This window comes from Eublepharis macularius, chromosome 12, assembly GCF_028583425.1.
Source record: "Eublepharis macularius isolate TG4126 chromosome 12, MPM_Emac_v1.0, whole genome shotgun sequence".
In the NCBI taxonomy this organism is placed as follows: Eukaryota; Metazoa; Chordata; class Lepidosauria; order Squamata; family Eublepharidae; genus Eublepharis; species Eublepharis macularius.
This window is the reverse complement of record NC_072801.1, coordinates 10,312,829-10,334,062: the sequence shown is the minus strand read 5'-3', so window position 1 is coordinate 10,334,062 and position 21,234 is coordinate 10,312,829. Positions and strand designations below refer to the sequence as shown.

The 21,234-nt window shown below is 45.9% G+C and overlaps 1 protein-coding gene across 2 annotated transcripts in view; it reads right to left on the bottom strand.

The window, feature by feature from the left end:
• Positions 1 to 19,304, bottom strand: part of WIPI2 (WD repeat domain, phosphoinositide interacting 2) — a 32,474-nt gene extending 13,170 nt beyond the window's left edge. For both annotated transcript variants that reach the window (XM_054995048.1, XM_054995049.1), the window contains exons 1-4: positions 19,097 to 19,304; positions 8,482 to 8,564; positions 5,540 to 5,709; positions 685 to 781 (exon numbers count right to left, since the gene is read on the bottom strand). In XM_054995048.1, coding sequence (XP_054851023.1) covers positions 685 to 781; positions 5,540 to 5,709; positions 8,482 to 8,564; positions 19,097 to 19,170 — 424 coding nt within the window. In that variant the 5' untranslated portion in view covers positions 19,171 to 19,304. The remainder of the gene's footprint in view (positions 1 to 684; positions 782 to 5,539; positions 5,710 to 8,481; positions 8,565 to 19,096) is intronic.
• Between the last annotated feature and the right edge of the window lie 1,930 nt (positions 19,305 to 21,234).

Below are 21,234 nucleotides of genomic sequence, written 5' to 3'. Positions count from 1 at the left end.
GTATTTTTGGAATGAGCAGGAAGACAGCATTGGAAGAAAAGCGGGATAGGAACATAAAACATAACACAAACTATATCACTACAAGCAAAACACTTGCTGTGACAACCACAGGAATGGCTCCCAATTGTCTTTAATAGGACTTTCTTTTGATCTGTGCCTTGATCTGTGACAAGTTAGTGCGTGTGCAAAAAAAGCTCAAAATGAAGCAATTCTTTTAAGAAAGAGAAGCTCTCGAAAAGTCTTAAACTGGAAGAGCAAAGTGATAGTGTTTTTTAAAAACTTGATAGCTAGGTGATTCTTTGCCCCAGATGAAAACCAAATTTTTTATTAATCCAGTGGCTCGGTGGTAGGTCAGGTCCCAGGTTCAATCCCTGGCATCTCCAGTTTAAAGGACGAGGCTACAGGTGATGTGAAAGCCCCTCTGTCTGAGACGCTGGAGAGATGCTGCCAGTCTGTATAGACAATACTGACCTTGACAGACCAAGAATCTGACTCACTATAAGGCAGCTTCATGTGTTCAGTAATCCTGACGTGATTTACTCTGCTGGTTTCTGACCGTAATGATTGACTGATGTGATTCTAATCATAACAGGGTAATTGTTACTTTGTCAAAAATTAAGTGGGAAATGTGCTCTGTAATCTCATGCGCGGCTGGAATTGTTCAGAAGGAAGGCCTGCCCTTACCTGCAGGGTTTGGTGGTGTCTCCCTGATTGTATGCAGCACCTTCATGTCCCGTATGTTGTGTATGTACAGAGACTCTTCTAAGCATACTATCAATCTCTGGACGGAAAAAAGCAAGAAAGGAAGAGGGAAATAAAGAGTTAAATTTCTTGGAACTAATTAACCGGCTTGATGAAGTGTTAAATGCTTTCCAAAGCATTGTGAACCCAGGCAGATCCTGAGAGGGAGGGCAGGAAGGGTTACATCAGTGCTTAGTTCTCGGGGCCCTTTCTTACACGCTCAGGGTAATGCTGTTCGCTCCTTTGGAATCAGGAAGCAATTTCTGCATGCCAGTTTAGCCAGGGATCTTGGAGGTTTTTTGCCATCTTCTGGGGATGGAGCAGGCGGTCCCTGGGAGTGTGGGAGGGGGGTGTAGTTGTGAAGTTCCTGCACTGTGCAGGGGGCTGGACTAGATGACCCTGGAGGTACCTTCCGATTCTATGATTCTATGAAAAGGCTGTGCTCACCCAATTAAAAAAGTGGGATATCCTTAAATCCCCCAACAGGTCCATTCACTGTATTGTCGAAGGCTTTCACAGCCGGAGAACGATGGTTGTTGTGGGTTTTGTGGGCTGCTGGCACTTAAAATCAAAAAGGTGGCAGAGCAGTTTTTAAACTAAATGCTAGGGGAAAGCCGACAAGAGATAAAGTGTCTCTGGTTCAGGATGGTTCATCTCAGAGAGATGAAGGGCTAGGTATAACACTTCTACAGGGAGATAGATTAGAGTTGTCAACTGAGATGGAGACAAACAGTGCAGATGACCTAACTACATCTCGAGGCAAAGTGTGCCGGGGAAGTTACAGGTGTTTATATACAAATGCTAGAAGTGTCCGAGGTAAAATTGGGGAGCTGGAATGTTTAGTGTTGGGCGAATCCATAGACATTGTGGGCATATCAGAAACTTGGTGGGATGAGGAAAATCAGTGGAACACGGTGATTCCTGGATATAAATTATATCGGAAGGATAGGGAGGGAAGGGTTGGTGGTGGGGTGGCTCTATATGTCAGAGAAGGTATACATTCCAGTAAGATTGAGAAGGTAACTGAATTAGATTCGCTTCCGGAAATGCTATGGGTTGAAATTACGGGCCCAAATGGAAACTTAACTGTGGGAGTTTGTTATCGCCCTCCAGATCAGAAAATAGAGGAGGATTATAAAATGATGACAGGATTAAAGATGGCTGCTAAACAAAAAAACTGTGTTGTAATGGGTGATTTTAACTACCCACACATTGACTGGGCCAATGGGTGTTCGAATCGGGGGAGAGAAAGTGAGTTTCTAGACTGTCTCAATGACTGTGCTATGGAACAGATGGTTACAGAACCTACTAGGGGAGAGGTGATCCTGGATTTGGTCCTCAGTAATGCTGAAGACCTGGTGAGAGATGTAAATGTGATTGCACCACTTGGGAACAGTGACCATAATGTTATTGAGTACAACATATGTATAAATAGGAAATTGCCAAATAAGACCAATACAGCCAAGTTTAACTTCAAAAGGGGTAACTTTTCTGAGATGAGGGGGTACGTGAAGAAGAAACTGAAAGGGAAAGTAAAAAAGGTCAAAACACTTGGGGAATCTTGGAGACTATTTAAAACTACAATCCTGGAAGCTCAAATTAAATATATACCGCTGGTTAGGAAAGGCACAAATAGGTTTAGGAAAAGGCCAGCATGGTTAACAAGCAATGTAATAGAAGCTGTAAAAGGTAAAAAGGATTCTTTTAGGCAGTGGAAAACTAGTCGGAGTGAGGTTGATAAAAGGAGCATAAGCTGTGGCAAAAAAAGTGCAAGTCTGTGATCAGACAGGCAAAAAGGGAATATGAGGAGCATATTGCAAAGAACATAAAGAAAAACAATAAACAATTCTTTAAATATATTAGAAGTAGGAAACCAGCTAGGGAGGCAGTGGGGCCCTTGGATGACCAAGGCGTAAAAGGATTACTAAAGGGTGATAGGGAAATGGCCGAGAAGCTGAATGCGTTCTTTGCTTCTGTCTTCACTGTGGAAGATAAGAAGTGCATGCCCACTCCGGAAGCACTGACTTTGGGAGGGGTTTTGAAAGACCTGAGTCACATTGAGGTGACGAGAGAGGAGGTTATGCGACTGCTAGATAATTTAAAAACTGATAAATCACCGGGCCCAGATGGCATACATCCAAGAGTTCTGAAAGAACTCAAGTGTGAACTTGTAGATCTCCTCACAAAAATATGTAATCTGTCATTAAACTCTGCATCTGTTCCTGAGGACTGGAAGGTAGCTAATGTTGTCCCCATCTTTAAAAAAGGTTCCAGGGGAGATCCGGGAAATTACAGGCCAGTCAGCCTGACGTCAATACCGGGTAAGTTGGTGGAAACTATTATCAAAAATAAAATTAAGTGGGCACATTGATGACCAAAAGCTGATGAGGAAAACTCAGCATGGGTTCTGTAAGGGAAGATCTTGTCTCACCAATCTGTTAGAGTTCTTTGAGGGAGTGAACAAACAAGTGGACAAGGGAGACCCGATAGATATTGTTTATCTTGACTTCCAGAAAGCTTTTGACAAAGTTCCTCATCAAAGGCTCCTAAGTAAGCTCAGTAGCTATGGGATAAAGGGCCAAGTCCTCTTGTGGATCGAAAACTGGCTAATTAATAGGAAACAGAGAGTGAGTATAAACGGGCACTTCTCACAGTGGAGGGTGGTGAGCAGTGGGGTGCCACAGGGGTCGGTATTGGGTCCAATGCTTTTTAACTTGTTTATTAATGATTTGGAATTGGGATTAAGCAGTGAAGTGGCTAAATTTGCTGATGACACGAAATTGTTCAGGGTGGTGAAAGCCAGAGAGGATTGTGAGGCACTCCAAAGGGATCTGTCGAGGCTAGAAGAGTGGGCATCCATGTGGCAAATGAGGTTCAATGTAGCCAAGTGCAAAGTAATGCACATTGGAACCAAAAATCCAAAATATAAATACAAGTTGATGGGGTCTGAACTGGCGGAGACTGACCAAGAGAGAGATCTTGGAGTCATGATAGATAACTCACTAAAAACGTCAGCACAGTGTGCGACTGCCATAAAAAAAGCTAATGCTATGCTAGGGGTTATTAGGAAAGGGATTGAAAACAAATCAGCCGGTATCATAATGCCTCTGTATAAATCGATGGTGAGGCCTCATTTGGAGTACTGTGTACAGTTCTGGTCGCCACACCTTAAAAAAGATATCATAGCACTGGAAAAAGTACAGAGAAGGGCAACTAAAATGATTAAAGGGTTGGAACACTTTCCCTATGAGGAAAGATTGAGGCGCTTGGGGCTCTTTAGCCTGGAGAAAAGACGACTGAGGGGAGACATGATAGAGGTTTACAAGATAATGCACGGGTTAGAGAAGGTAGAGAAAGATGTGTTTTTCTCCCTTTCTCACAATACAAGAACTCGTGGGCACTCTATGAAATTATTGAGCAGTCGGGTTAGAACAGATAGAAGAAAATACTACTTTACACAAAGGGTGATAAACACATGGAATTCGTTGCCACAGGAGGTGGTGGCAGCTACAAGCATTGCCAGCTTCAAGAGGGGACTGGACAAATATATGGAGCAGAGGTCCATCAGTGGCTATTAGCCACAGGAGATAGATGGTATTCTCTTTGTGGGGAGGTGGTGCTCTGTTGTCTTGGTGCTGGAAGGAAGGCAGTGGGAGGGCTTCTGGTGTCCTGGCCTCACTGACAGTCCTTTAGAAGGCAATGGATTTCTAGCCACTGTGTGTGACAGAATGTTGGACTGGATGGGCCACTGGCCTGATCCAACATGGCTTTGCTTATGTTCTTATGTTCTTATGTTTTCCGGGCTGTATTGCCGTGCTCTTGGCATTGTAGTTCCTGACGTTTTGCCAGCAGCCACAGCTGCTGGCGAAACGTCTGGAACTACAATGCCAAGAGCACGGCAATACAGCCCGGAAAACTCACAACAACCAAGGTCCATTCACACTTGGTAAAATAAGCACTAATGGGAGCTTTGGCATTACTGTGAACTTTTCTACATTCCTCAGTTTGAGGCATTTAATTCCAAGATAAGGACACTCTGAAGCAGGCGTGTACCTGCATGTTTGGTGAGACACGTTTTGAAATGCTCGAGTTTTGGGATGCAACTCACATTAATGTTAAGAACCTCACTGACTGCATATTATATTTGGACCCAGGGACCGTGCTGGCTGGATACAGATACGACGGAGACGTGGCACAGTGTTATGAAATGGTAACACTTTTTAAAAAACTGACTTCATTTATACCTCACCTTTCTCTCCAGTGGAGACCCAACATGGCTCACATACTTCCCTTCGTTTCCATTTTATCCCCACAGGCTTTTTAGACTGAGAGCACGTGAGGGGCCCAAGGTCACCCAGGGAGCTTCCACAGCAGAGTGGGGATTCGAACCAGGGTCTCCCATATCCTAGTCTGACTCTCTAACCATTATACAACACTGCTGTCAGAATACAGAATCCGTTACTCGTGAACAGAAGAAGCCAGAATCCTCATCCAAGTATGATCAGATTCAGAAAGCCTGAGGCCTTGTTAAAAAATTGTCATGACAGTTCAGGTCTCAAGAAGAGAGACAAAAACGGATCACTCCATGGAGGAGAAGTGTCCAGTAACTAGTCTTGGGGAAGAAAATACACCAAATTGGGAAAAATACAAATAAATATAATATTAAGTGTGGCTATTAAGTCAAGGACATTATTTCATTAATGATGTGAAAAAGCAATATGTTGGGGGAGAGGAAAACGAGGCCTTACAGTTCATATTGTTTTGTATTTAAGAAGTATTCCCACCCCTCTTCACTCACCTGCCTATTCAGCTTGACAGCCAGAATGGTGTTGGAATAGCTGTAGTTGCAAATCTCCGTCCCCTTCTTGAAGTGGCAGACTTTCAGTTTGCGGGGGGCCTTGAGACTCACTATGGCCACCAAGCTACTGGAAAACAGCCTCTCCACAATGCACACATCTTCTGTGTCAGCTGTAGAGGGGTTAGAAGGGAGGGAAAATGAAGGAAGAACCACAGGCTGTCATCATGCAGAGAGTTCACACAGCAAAGCAGAATTATATGTCGTTCGTCTGGCTGCAAACAGACAGCAATACCACTTCTCTTCCAGCCCCTCCAGCGTCACCAAAAACATACACAAGACACAATGCAAGTACCATCATGGTCTGACCTACCTATCTATTTTATTTTATTTATAGTCCACTTTCCCTGCAAGTGGGCTCAGAGCAGGTTAACAGCATAAATACATAAAAACAATTAATATCGGTAGCAATCATATAAATACAGCATGAAACACAAAAGGCAGCTCATATTGCATCCTACATCTCAGCACCTCAAGTCCACAGGGCAGGATTGCTAAGATTCAGTCAGTGTAGGGTTGGGCACATATCGACCTGCCACAAGACTGTGCAACCATGCTTCAAGGAACCCTCGGGTTCCTTAGAAGCTTATAAGGAAATCCTCAATGTGAAAATCATTAATGGTGGATTTGCCTCCTAAAAGACAGCTCTATCTTCCCCAGAAATCTGCAGTATGTTACTGAAACACTATTGGGGAATGCGCCAGGAGGCAACATCTAGGGAAGGTCTCTATGCCTTATTGGTGGCCCTTCAGAATACTTGGCTGGCCACTGTGTGAGACAGGAGGCCGGACTAGGTGGACTTACGTTCATGCAAGGGGGCTGTTCTCTGTTTCCTACCCTATAAGTTTACCAGATTTTTCCACAGCATGCTCAGGAGTTCGTTAGTAATTGAGCTGAAGTGGAAAGAAGGAAAATTGTGAACTACAGGAGGCCAAACGCTGGACACCTGCACACCAGAGAACCACACCACCAGGAAACCAAAGGGAGACTGGCTCCCAAGTAAGTGTGCTCAGGGTATTCAGCCCCTGTAGGCCTCCCCTCTACGTAGGGCCACACAACTGCTTCATGCAAGTGACAGACATGTGAGCCAGAGCCAGAGGAGGTGCTCCACTAAGGCTCCATTAACAGCTCTGCTCTTCCCAGTAGATGGGCGTTTCGCAGGACCGCTGACTGTAAACTGACTTCCTATATTACAGCTGGAAGAACAAAACTGCTAAGAGCATGAAGACAACTGAACTCGAGGGGATGGGGGGCAGGCTTATTCCTGGCAGAGGCTTTAAATGTGTAAAGAAAAAGCTACTAAGAGCTTGGGCCATCAGATGGATTTTAGTCAGAGACTTCAACTTCCAGGGCCAAAATCATTACTGTAAACAGGGCTCATTTTGAGGGGGAATGAACCGGAACACCATTCCGGTAGTTCCCTCACGTCAGGTGGCCCCGCCCACCTGACTTTAAAACATTTTGGGCAGTTTAGGACTCGATTGGGGCCAAAACGGCTGGGATCAGGTCGGTGCCGGGCACCCAGCACCAACCCGATCTGGGCTGCAACAGGCCTAAAATGGCCATTTTCGGCCATTATGGACCCATTTCGGCCTGGATAGGGAGATCGGGGCTGAAACAGCCTCCCCCGCCTGGCACCGACCCAGTCCCAGCCGTTTTGGCCCCGATCCTGGCCGAAATGGGTCAAAAATGGCCATTCCATCTGAAACAGCCCAGATCGGGTCAGTGCTGGGTGTCAGAAGCCTCCCCCACCTGGCACCAATATGGTTCCAGCCATTTCGGCCACGATCCGGACTGAGACAGGACCCAAATGGCCATTGCTGGGCCTGATCCAGGCCAAAACTTGCCCAAAATGGCCATTTTGAGCCATTTGGGGCCTGTTTTGGCCTGGATTGGGGGCAAAACGGCCCTGATCGGGCCAGGTGGGGGAACACTCCTCTGTCTGGCAGCAGCTGAATCCTGGGGGGGGGGGGAGATCTTCTTGCACTAAACCCGACAATTGGGTGGGGAGAGCAATCATTTTCTGATCTCCACTTCCCTGTCCACCAGGGGGAAAACTCTAGCCTCTTAACCTCAACTGTGCCATGCATAAGTGACAGCATCAGGCTACGCTCAGCACCTCAGATGCAGTGCACACAAACAATGGTGCCAACAACCAGTGCTCTTGCAGTAAATGCACTTCTGAAGTACAGAGCCCTCAAGCATGAAGATCTACAACTACTGAGTGGCAATATTGCGGAAAGCAGCGGAGGTTGAATCAGATGTCACAATGGGGTGGAAAGTGATAATGGGGTGGAAAGTGATAATTTCACCAGAGCAACTGGAGGGAAGACACCCCCCACAACACTGGAGAACCAAACTCTCAACTCAGGAGAGCTACATCACTTCCAGTTGGACAGGGTAACAACAACAACAACAACAACAACTGCTTATATGCCACTCTTCTAAACAGATTACTGCCCCACTCAGAACTGTGAACAAAGCCAGTGTTATTATTATTCCCACAATACAGCTGGGGAGCTGGGCCTAGAGGAGTGGCTTACCCAAGGCCACCCGCTGAACTCAGGGCAGTAACTGGATTTGAACCAGCAGAGTGCTGATTTGCAACCCAACCACTTAACCACTATGCTACAGCAGCCCTGAAAAGGGTAAGGCAATATCTATTGCACGCAAACACAACCTTCCAAGAGGTTTGAGTCTGACCCATCTGGAAACAGGCCACATAGCCATCCGTTCGGGTCTATTGAGAGTGTCAGGACCCAGGAGGATGGTGAATGCCTCCGGATCTACACAGTGGAGGCTCAGATTGGCTCCTGCCCCGAATTATTTGCCATATGACTTTTCCTGTTTTTTTAAAAAGAGGGGAAATGGAAACAAAAACTTACTGCATTCATAAATCTGCTCCAGTTTATCCACAGAAGAAAGAGAGAAGAACTTGTAACCTGATTTGCTGCCAACAGCCAAGGACCTGCAAAGGAATACACGAGATCAAGCCAAGCATGGGAACCACAACACCGGCTCTCCCATTTCCCAGAGAATACATCCATCTGCACCCGCCCCCCCCCCCCCGCTCACAAAGGACGTTCAACTGCACAGTTTCTCATGGGCCCCCATATATTCTCCAGCTTCTGCCCTCAAACAAGCAGCTACCGATGTCACCACAAATGCAGCAGCTCTAGCCAGAATTTTTAAGCCCATTTCCCTTCTGCAGGAAGGACACCAGACCAAGGCTCAAGAGTGGACTGATGCAAACAGGAAGGCAAACTCTGGTTGTCGATTGTCAAGGGAGTGAGACTGGATGCAAGGGAAGGAGCCAACTGGGTTTGCATACTTGCCCAACAGTGACAGGAGCATCCCCAAATGAATTGTATTTTATCTTCCTAGGTCTGTGATCCACTTCCTGCACTGCTGATGGTGTACACCATAGATAGTCTTTTGCTTCTACCATTTTCTAATTCTGTCATCCATTGCATTATATACTGGCTGTCTTATGCTGTCTGATCACATTATTTAATGTATGAAATCCATCTGGAGTCTCAGAGAGAAAGGTGGGGTATATAATGCAAATAAATAAACTGAGCTGTGTGCATCTAGATAATCCATTGCTCGATGGTTGTTGGGGGTTTTCCGGGCTGTATTGCCGTGGTCTTGGCATTGTAGTTCCTGACGTTTCGCCAGCAGCTGTGGCTGGCATCTTCAGAGGTGTAGCACCAAAAGACAGAGATCTCTCAGTGTCACAGTGTGGAAAAGATGTTGGCAGGTCATTTGTATCTACTCAGGAGGGGTGGGGTTGAGCTGAGTCATCCTGTAAGAGTTTCCCAGGGTGTGGAATGCTAATGGCAGGAGGCTTCACTGTAACCTGAGGAGGTTCTTTTGCATATGGATTGGTGCTTGATATGCTAATCTTCTCTGCAGGGCTATTGTCGGGGATAGAATGTTTTGTTAGCCTGGTGTTTTTCAGAACTGGAGCCCATGCTCTGTTCATTCTTAAGGTTTCTTCTTTCCTGTTGAAGTTTTGCTTATGCTTGTGAATTTCAATGGCTTCCCTGTGCAGTCTGACAAAGTAGTTGGAAGTGTTGTCCAGTATTTTGGTGTCCTGGAATAAGATACTGTGCCCTGTTTGAGTTAGGCTATGTTCAGCCACTGCTGATTTTTCAGGTTGTCCAAGTCTGCAGTGTCTTTCATGTTCTTTTATTCTTGTCTGGATGCTACGCTTTGTGGTCCCGATGTAAACTTGTCCACAGCTGCAGGGTATACGGTATACTCCTGCAGAGGTGAGGGGGTCTCTACTGTCTTTTGCTGATCGTAGCATCTGTTGTATTTTTTGGGTAGGTCTGAATACTGCTTGAAGGTTATGCTTTTTCATAAGCTTTCCCATCTGATCAGTAATTCCTTTGATATATGGCAAAAACACTTTTCCTGTAGGAGACTGTTTTTCCTTGGTTGCTTGATTCATCCTGGGTTTGATTGCTCTTCGGATTTCATTTCTGGAGTAGCCATTTGCCTGAAGTGCGTGGTTTAGATGATTAATTTCCTCATTGAGAAAGTGCGGCTCACATATCCGTCTTGCGCGATCCACTAATGTTTTCATTATGCCTCTTTTCTGTCGGGGGGTGGTGATTGGAGTTTTTGTGTAAGTACCGATCAGTGTGAGTTGGTTTCCTGTAGACCTTGTGACCTAACTGAAAGTTTGCTTTGCGGATGACCAAGGTATCCAGGAATGGGAGTTTTCCCTCTATTTCTTTCTCCATTGTGAATTGTATGTTCCGGTGGATGTTGTTGAGATGATTCAAAAAACCCATCAATTCTTCCTCCCCATGGCTCCAAATGATAAATGTATCATCCACAAACCGGAACCATACACTAGGTTTGTGGGGTGCTGATTCTAGAGCTGTTTTTTCAAAATGTTCCATGTAGAAGTTTGTTATAACTGGGCTGAGAGGGCTCCCCATGGCCACCCCATCCATCTGTTCATAGAATTCGTTATCCCATTGGAAGTAACTGGTTGTCAGACAATGATGGAATAAGGCTGTTACATCCTCTGGGAAAATCTGATTAATAAGTGCAATAGTGTCTTTTACTGGAACCTTGGTAAACAGGGATACAACATCAAAACTGACAAGTATGTCTTGTGGATTGAGTTTCAGAGAACTGATTTTGTTGATGAAATCTGCTGAATCTTTGATGTAAGACGAGGTTTTCCTGATGTGGTCCTGCAGGAGATCGGCCAGATGTCTAGCTAATTCATATGTCGGTGAACCAATGGCACTCACAATGGGTCCGAGTGGGACTGAATCCTTATGTATTTTAGGGAGTCCATATAGTCTGGGTGGCTGTGCTTCTGTCTTGCATAGTTTTCTGTGCGTGTCAGGATGTAGTGAGGAATTCTTGATCAGCGCATTTGTTAGCCTGGTGATTTTGCAGGTGGGATCTCGTTTTAGTTTTTTGTAGGTGGAGGGGTCCTGGTGGTGCCTTCCAATTACTTGATCAATCCATGGTAACAATGAGCAGGGCAAACAAAGTCATTGTGCAGAGAACATAAATCTGAAGTCAAAATTAAGCCTCTTGTAATGATGCCTTGAAGTTGATTTGCAGTTAGCAGGCAGGTGGAGCATCCGTGTCAAAAAAAGAATTTCCAAAGGCAGGCTAAACAGGGTGGCTGCTTATGCAGGAGTCAACCCCTCTAGACAGAGGAGGGCATTCTACTAGATGGCAACATTCTTTATGGCTTCATGGCTGCTCTTTCAGCACCATCATTCCAATTTCTGGAAGCCTACCAGATATGACGCAAGGACTTGCTCACGCACTGTTTGTGGCTTGATACCACCCAGTCTTGCAATCATCAGCTGCTCAGCAGGATTGCCTGAATCTTCTCCAGGTTGGGTAACTTTAAGTAGACTGGAATTTGCAAAATATATATTGCTTTCAGGTCACCTATGTGTCAACCTAATCGCTTTGGACTTATCCTCAAAAATGTCGAGGTGCTTATCTATGGACCCAAACCATCTGCATGTCACGGGCACATGGTTACGAGGGTGGGAGTCAGAATGTAAGATGAGCCATATTAGAGTGGACCATGAAATCCACCTAGACCACCATTCCTTCCCCTACAAATGCCCTAGGAAGGCCTACATGCAGAGCACAGAAGCCTCTTCCTCTTGCTGCCTTCTAGCAAATTCTATTCAGAAGTAGAAAACCTCTGAAAATGGAGCCCTACTCAACCATCATGGCTAAGAACCAATGATCGATCTCCCTTCTTTTCCAGGAATTTGTCCAACCTTCTTCTAAAGCACCTGAGTGAGCTGTCTCCTCTACTGTGCTCACATCTGAATATGAACAAAGAATGCTGCAGCACTTTAAATACTAAGATGTATTGTTTTGTAAGTTTTTGTGGACTAATCAGAGATCTTTATTACTTCTACCACAGAGGGTACGTTTTAGAAGGTGCCTAAAGGTGTTTTCTTTCTCTCATAGACATGACCTGCTCTTATGGTTTTCCAGGACATGCGCTGCTCAAGACTTAACATCAGTAGTCACACAGCTAGAGATGTGAGGGCCTGGAAAATTTTGGAAGGGGAAAAACATTTTTCCAAAGGCCTCCCCCTCCCAGTTTTTCTGACTGAAAAACTGGAAAGAGGAAGCACTGAAAAGAACCTATGAGATATATTCTCTTTAAAACAACACATAAACAGGAAGGAGAGTCAGTGAGGGAATACCAACTGAAACTGGTCGGTCTTTACCCACCGGTGAAGGTAATGATGAAGGGGACAAATGAATCTTTCTGGGAAAGGGAGTCCATAATTTTGGTCCCTCGGCTGAGAAGGCCCTTTCTCAGGTTGCCACCCATCTAGCTTCAGACAGCAAGGACACCTGAAGATGGCTGCAGTGGTTGGAGATGTTCATATGAGAGTAGGTGGACCTTAGGCTATGGTGGTCCTCAGATGCATAGGACACGACTTCACACACTGTGTGATTAATTTATGGAATTCATAGTCACAATGAGGGCTGCTGGCTCAGATGGAGGGGCTGCTCTATCAATGATTATGAGCCACCATAGCTAGAGAAAAGCTCCATTATTCATATAAATGGCTGAGAAGGTGAGGGCTCCTACCTTCATGTCGGCACTTGAAAGCTCCTAGAAGCACATGGTTGACCAATGGGGGGGGGGGAGTACAGGGCCAGTTCCAGGATTTGGGGGGCCCTGAACAGAGGGTGCTCAGTGGGCATCTTATGCCCACTACTAGGCACCATTTCTTGCCCCCACCTGCCTGTGTGTTATTCCTTTGCCCACTTGCAAGCTGTCCTACCACTTGGAGTCACAGCTGCCCACGCCATCTGTATGCCCTTTCCCTGATGGTGCAGGGTGATGGGTTCAGCTATGACTTTCTCCAGCAATGTTAGGCAGCACATGCAGCCGGCAGCAGAGGCGACAAAACACTCACAAGCAGGCAGTGGAAGAGTGCAAGTGCAGGCATCAGAGGAGATGCATGAGAAGGCAGTAGTCAGCAGCAGTGAGCCCCACCAGAAGCCTTGGGCTCTGGAAGCTGCCCCACCTCATCATGTGCTGACTTTGTCCCTCCACTGGATGAAATGGACCAATTTATCTCATCCAGCAGAACATTAAAAATATTAGGATGAATTGACCAAGTTATGTGATGGGGGAGGAGGGGAGAAGAATGTTGGTAGATGGAGGGCTCAGGTTTGGAGAAAGGGGTTTGGATTGCTGAACCCTTCTTTATCAATGAGTCAAACCACCCACTCAGAGCCCAGGAAGAGAATCCCGTATCCTTCCTTTGTGTGGTAGGTTCACAAAGGAGACAGTCATTCAAAAAAGAAATCACTTGACGGCACAGTTCTCCTGATCTTGCCTGCTTTCAGTTCCTGTGGCCAGGCTTCTTCCTGCTGAACCACAAACGGCCCATTCATCCCTCTGCTGTGTCGATCAACTTGCAACACACTTCAAACTCCAGCTACAAAACGTCGACCTCCTTCATTCTGCATTACAGCAGTTGGCCTGCCTACTTGGAATTCAAGAGGCAAGACCTCTGCAGCGCTTCGGTTTCTGTTCTGTTCCCTACTAATGATGTTGCCAAACACGACTGACACCTGAGGATTCCGATAAAGAAATGCACACCTTTGAGGTTAAGGGGATGGGGAGACCTCACTGCCAACATAACCGGAGATACATTCAGCTGTTTTGGGGTCACTATTCCAACCAGGCAAGGAATCCCAGCATGTTTTAGTGTCAATTGCAGCACTGAGTGCAGTCCATTAAAAACATATATATATATATACTAGTTTCCCACTAACTTCATTGGAACTAGCTTTTTTGGATGGTGCCCACCATCCAAACTTCCCCTTACATTAACTATTTATGCTACTTCATCGCTTTGCTTATCAGTTTGAACTTGTAACTCCTCTCATCAGCCATTATGCATCACTGCTAATTCTGTAGATTTATGATGGGATTTGCCTTTCTACCTTTATTTCTTTCATTCCCTCTTGCATTGAGTATTTACGCCTGGGAAGGTTCATGGTGGAATTCACAACAAGCCTCTCTGCCTTGGCTTCCCTCTCACCTGCCTGGTTATCTCCCCCATAAGAAGAATTCCCAGTATTATTTTCCTTCACATATCTATCTGACTCAGTTGTGACTCATGAAAGCTCATATTAAAACAAGTGTGAGTCTTTAAAATGCTTGTGGACTTTTGTTTTATTTTGCTACAACAAACTAATATTGTTACCCCTTTGCATGCACAATACCATACAGAGTCACAATTTGCCATCGTACGTGACTCAAATTAATGATACTCTGTATACACCAAGTTGTTTTCAAACTGTGTTCCAGGAACCCTGAAATTCTTGAAAAGCTTATCTGAGGTTATCACAGAGCAGATCAGAGAACAAACAAGCTTCCCTGAGAGACAGCTTCTCCATCGCTATCGCCTGTAATGCGCACATATGCCAGAGAACACTAGGTGTCTTCTAGGACAGCCACATTTGGTTCACATGGGGCAACAAGACAAGCCCTGGGTAAAACTGGAGAGAAACTATGCCGCAACCTTGCTGAAGCTAAGGAGGTCAACACAGGAGACTACCAGGGAATGCCGTGTAAACTGCCTTCAGTTCCACAATGGAGGAACAGTGAGATAAAAATATAACAGTTAATAAACAACCAGAGGACACTGGCCAGGAATGCTTCAGCCTCACAATTGCCTCACTTAAATTGAGGATGCTCAAGTTTCAGAGATTCGGCTGTTAAGGAACTTTTCCCCACTTTGATTTATTGACAGAGAAAGCCTTGCTGTCTGCTACAAAACTTAAGAGTGCTGTGGAGGATTATGGGATGCTTAACTGTTGGATAAACAAACATGTAGATGAGGGGTAAGCAACTCGACCATCTACATGCCAGAAAGTGGTATGTCTGTTTGACCATTTTGCTTGGCACGCTGGCCTGGTTCTCTACCCAGTCAAGAGAGGTGAGACCCTGAGGTTCTGGCAGTACCACTGGGGGCAACAGCATAGGAGATGGAGACAGCCATGGCTTATGCCCATCATTGGCTCCTGGACCCACACAGCCACCAGCTGGGTCCAAAGCAAGTCCCCAAGATTCTGGCAGTGTTGCTGGGGCTCAGCTGGTTCTCCATGGGCCTGATCAAGTACAACTCTTATTTCTTTCCCCTGTTCTGTTTGCTGGAACACCAAGTTCATCACCAGCAGACACTGTTCCCTCCCCCCAGCTCTTGAGAAAAGAAGGTTGGCTACCTTTGGATACAGACAAGTTCAGATTGACATGCTGAGTTCATCTGAGGCACAAGCAAGGCCTGTTGGGCATCATTGTTTCCTTGCTTGAATTGCTGGCGCGACCAAGGAGACACCCAGCCAGCAATTCCCCACAGCTGCATGTTCCAAGAGGAAATTGGTGGGCCAGTTTTTTTGCAAAAACCTGTCTGTCTCATGTGCTTGAGCAATCCCTGAGGCTCCCTAGAACACAGTTTGAACAACATTGCTGCTCCATAAGTCTCCATAACCTGGCTGGTGCCCTGTAGCAAGCATACAGGCACTTCACAGCGGACAAACTGGCATGAAGAAAGTTACTTAAGATGGCAGAACACTTGACAGTCATTCATTCATGTCCATGCTTACCCAATATGGGCACAAGTTTATTCCTCAGGTCTCATGACAGCCATATGACAGGTCAGTCTATCCACTGAAACCTCCTACATAAAGTGGATCATTATATCTCAATGTAACCACTCCACTGAACCAGACTTTGTACATATGATGAAACGTTGAAAGCTTTTTTTTGTAACCTGCCACCCTGAGAGATTGTTGACAAGTTATTTCCCCCTTGTTAAAAGGCTGATGAAGAAAATGCATTACAATTCACAATGCCCCTAACAATGTCACCAGTGAAGAAAAATGCACCAAGATAAAGTACCTCTATAAAATGTTGTAGATACTTTCTGAGTTTAGCAAACTACCCCAAATAGCAACGCACGACAGCCCCAAGCCTAAAATCAGGTGTTTAACTTCTGCCTGCTTTTTGTCTGCCCCAATGATTCTGAGCCCTTTTAAAGGAATCAAGCATCTGGAAGGGAGGGGGAGGGGGGACCCTGACATTATTTCAGGGAGAAGGCCCAACAAAGCAAGTACTTCCCCTTGACTAGCAGCAGAACCAGAAACTTAGGACATCGTCATTCTTTCCCTTTGGCTACAAGTCTGATGGGCAGCCAAAAGTGTTGGTTCCAAGTTTTACTGTACAAGAGATAGGATTATGGCACACTGGTCACCTGTCAGGAAATTAAAAGTGGTAAGAGAATGGTTAGCACTGCCTCCCCCTGCTCAAAGACACAAAGAAGCAGGGTTGCAGGTTACAGAATGCCCAATTAGGAAATAAATCCTATCTTTAGCTACAGCTAACAGACAAAGAAAAATGTTCTCAATGTGGCTTTAGTCTGGGGAGAAAGTACTTCAACTCTGTTTTATTGAACAGAAACTCTGCAATTATTTTTTTAAAAAATCTAAGTCACACCCATTCAGGATGGGGCAAAAGCTTATCTTCCTGGATGACAGGGCCATCAGCTGCTACTAGCCTGCTTACTAGTCTGACAAGATACAGTTGCCTAATCTATGGATTTCAATACCTGTACACAAGCAATTGTCCGGAAACTACTTGACTACTTTTAAAACCAAGGCATGGCTTTCCCTATGCTTAAGGCCTAGATTATGGGAGAAAAAACTGTTTGATTCCAGTTATTAGTTTTAATGCTGTCTTTAAACATGAATTGCATTGCTATTCTTGCCCTCAGGCAGCAGTGAAATTTACTACTACTGCGCCAATTTTAGGGTAAACAGTAACCTTATTTTGCTGCTTCTGTAAGCAGTTCTTTGATGCTGCTTCTCTTTATTGTTTGCTCCGTTTTCATCATTTCAGTGCCTCTGGTGGAGCAAGTGGACTAAAAATGACTTATGGGTATACAACTCGGATCTACAACCGGACAGAACACATTCAGAACTGCCTATTCTTCCATGTTCCTTGACCCAACACACATGAGAAGCACCTACATACACTAGAGAGTGATATAAAGAAGGATCTGCTTCTACAGACCTCCAACCAGTTCCCAATGCATACTTATTACTAGCCTTAACAACGCTCTTCCTTGCCCATACCATTTGCCAATGTGCCACAATGTATTGCACCTTGTTTTTCCTCCATTAACTTGGATGTTCTCAGCTTACATGATAGCTGCATCCTCAAGATCACTGGATGAAAAACGGCCAGTATTTACTCCTTTTCACCATTCATCCATCCTACTATGCTCACAAGGAAAGATGAACAATGCCCATATAGTTCTGTTTTTCAGCATATACTTTCAAGCCTTTGTAATCAGCTATACATACAGGAAAGGAGTTGCTCCAGATTAATTTTTGCCTGGCTCAAGAGTAAATACGTGCATCCAACATAAACTGTATGACATACCAAGTCAAACCATCTAGCCTAGTAAGCAGAAACTCAAGCATTTCATCTGAGATCCTTTTTTTTAAAGAACTGGAGATACTGAGTGAGGCTGAATGTGGAACCTTTCACACTGGAGCACAGGCTCCAGTGGCTAACTATGGTTCCTCCCAAGCCATAAATGCTCCAAGGCTGTGAGCCTATTGACAAGGAAACAAGTTCCACTGAATGTATTGGGACTTGGGAGTTCATGTGTATAGAGCTGCCTTCTGTTTTAGGTATCTGCAGGCGCTTTTTACCACTGGTCTTCAGTTGCTGAGTCAAGACTGGCAAGGGGGGTTGCACCATGACCCAAGAGGAGTCACAGAGGTATATCACCACCACTGTCTCTTTCTAGGCCTGCTTGAGTTTTGAAGAAAAAGGCAGACAGAGGGGGAGGATTAAAGCTCCGGCACTTGCATAACAGTGCACTGTTTCAGAAGGTGCAACTTTCCTCATTCCTGTAAGACAAGCTGCAGTTACCAAAAGAACAATTTTATAAAAGGATTACTGATGTTGCTAAGGAAACCACAGGATCTGACCAACGTCACAGAAGCCAACTAAATGCCCCAGGAGACCCACAAGAAAGGGCACAGACATCACAGCTTCCCTCTTCTCAAACAACTAGGAAGGTCTGTGGCTGAGTGCAAAAGCAGCTGCTTGACACACAGGAGGCCCCAGGTTCAATCCCCAGTTAAAGGATGCAGCAGTAGGCAATCTGAAAGACCAATGGACCTGAGACCCTGGAGGGAGACCACCAGCCAGAGCACACAAGACTGGCCTTGAGAGACCATGACTTAACTGAGCAGAAGGTGAAATGTATAACCTCTGAACACCCTGACTGCATACCTAACACCCTACTCTGACACCCTAACTGCAAACCTATAAGTCATCATGGCTTTATCGAATGTGAAACTACCTTATGCCTCTTCTCAAAGGGCTCAGAGTGGAACACATATGTAAAATACATAAACATGTTAATTTAAACCCAAATAAAAAGGTCAATAAATATATAATACAATACAGCAGCGCCCCACAACTTAAGAGCACGCTGCAGGCAAATTGGAGCCACCCTGAGGACTGTGTGTTACGTGCTGCCAAGTCGCCTCCAACCTATGGCGCCCCTATGAATGAAAGACTTCCAATACATCCTATCATTAACAGAACTGCTAAGATCCTGCAAACTGGAGGATCTGGCTTCTTTTATTGGGTCCATCCATCTTGCTTTGGGTCTTCCCTCTTTTCCTACTGCCTTCCACTTTCCTGGCATTATTGACTTTTCCAGAGACCCCTGAGGACTAGCATGATGGAAAGGCAGGGAGATAAAATCTCCAGCAAGCCCATCCAGCTCAGGGCTGGAAGCGCCCATTGAGAAGGAGAGGGGGAGGGAGCCCTGGGGTCGCGCCGTGACGTCACCACCCGCCCTTGGATCGCGGCCGTGACGTCACCGCGAGCCCCTGCCCCTCCCCCGCGCCGACTCCTCTGGCCACGCCCCCTCTTACGTGTTGTCCTGGTTGAAGTTGGCGAAGAGCAGTTGGCCGGCGCCGGCCTCGCCGCTCTGACTGGCCAAGTTCATGACGCTTCCGTGGGCCCCCGGCCGGCGGGGGACGAAGAGAGGCTCAGCCTCGGCGGCTCCCGGCCCCGCTCAGCTCCGTCCGCCTCCTCATCACTCACAGCAGCGCCTTGTTTACGCTCCGGTAGCCTCCGGAGCTCGACAGCGCCTGCGCCATCCCGCCCCCTCGGACCCATAATCCTCCTCGGCTCAGCACAGGCGCCCCTGGGGCACGGAAGTCCCCGGGCAGCCACCGTAGCGGTGGTGCGGCTCCCTATGTGGCGCATGCGCCCTGAGGCTCTTGGGTACCGTAGTTTCGGTTAGTGGGAGCCCTCGAGTGGGCAATGGCTTTTCGAAAGGCTGATTTGAAAAATGGAATCAACAGAAAATTCAACAACAAGGCGGCTATTATTTCAATAGGGTAGTGCAGGGTTTAAACGAAAGGAGGCTTCACCTGTTGACTGCATCTTCAACAGGCTGATATTCAACGGATGAAGTCCCCTTCCGTTTAGTCGCTCTGGACTCCCCCGAAACGACCTGTTAAAACATCTAGATGGTTAATTTCCCGTTGATTTAATTTTTCAACCCTATGAGCGGGGATGCATGAAAGCTCATATTTTAATAAATGTTCGTAGTCTTTAAGGGGCCTCTGGGCTTTTGTTTTATTTCCTTGCATAATACACAGCTTTAGGGAACGGACCTAAGAGTTGGGAGCGGGAGCACTTCGCGAAGCAGGCGCTGATGCATCGCTTCAAGAGCAGGCAGCATTCCCCTTGACGGGGGACCCGTGGAATGTTTTATTAGCTGCTGCATAGGCAGAAATTCAATAGGTGAGGCGTTTTGGCGGGAGGGGGGGAACACAGAGATTAAATGGGATGACGTTTCCCTAACTGCGTTTCTTCTCGTCAGGCAACTAGTGAAATAATACAAGAGATGAATTTTCTATTTTTTCATAGTAATTTGGTGGGAAGCGATAACATCTGCGTTTGGCCATTGTGTACTGCAATTCCCCGTAATGTGTGTGGAAGTAGTGGACACAGCAGCCCAAGCTTCTGATGAATCACTTCTAGACTGGGTACCAGGCAGGGCACCCCTGTTATGTTTCATCCCCAACCGGGAGGATTTATTCACAACTGAATTAAATATTTACTGTCTACAACATTCTGTTTCTAAATGGTAAGGCCTTGGTAAAGCAAAGTTTCCCAGACAACTTTAATATTCATTTACAGAAACTGAGGAGAGGAGGGGAGCTTCCATCCCCGGCCTCAGATAATTTCTAAGTTGATCCGCTGTTGAGCTGAATTGGATTATACACCAGATGGAGAGAAGATGAGCTGGGAAGGGGAGGGGATGATTAAAAACAGCCTCTGCAATTGACCCAGGGAAAAGCTGCCTCTGCTGGCTTTTTCATTAGCTGATAAGTAGAACAGATCTGCTTACCCAAGAGCCTCTTCTGGGGATGTCAGGATTGGTTTTCATGAGAAGAAGCAGAGTGCAGTGGAAGAAGAGATATTAAAAGAGCCACAAGGCTGAATTCAGAGTACTGGAGAAGCTTGTGGGCAGAAAACACCACTAAAGTCTTGTGTCCCCCCCCCCGCCCTCCCACAAGTCCCTGGTTGCTCTTTTGACTCTGCTGCTCTTCATTTACTGATCACTATCTAGACACCACAAGCCCCAAACCGTCATTCTGTGAACACTGCAAGGCCAGTGGAAGTTTCGTTGTACTGGGGATACAATTCGAGGTCAGGAAATGTGATCTGTATCTGCAGGAAGGGAATATCATTATGCCTGTGATAGAATGTTTCGCTATTGGATCAGCTGAGAAGTGCTTCTAGACCCAGGCCTGTTCTCTGTTGATTTTGGACAGGGATGACCTGCCATTTGCTATTGTGTTTATTTGCATTTTTTTAAAAAAGCGGTATTCCTTTCATTTTGAGAGCTAGCACGGTGCTGCAGTCAGAGTGTTGGTTTAGCCCTGGGGAGGTGTGGGTTCAGATCTAGGCCAACTGGATGACCATCAATAAGAAGAAATGTGACGGCTGTACTTCAATGATAGCAGGGCTGTTTTGCAGAGAGATGGTCTCAAAG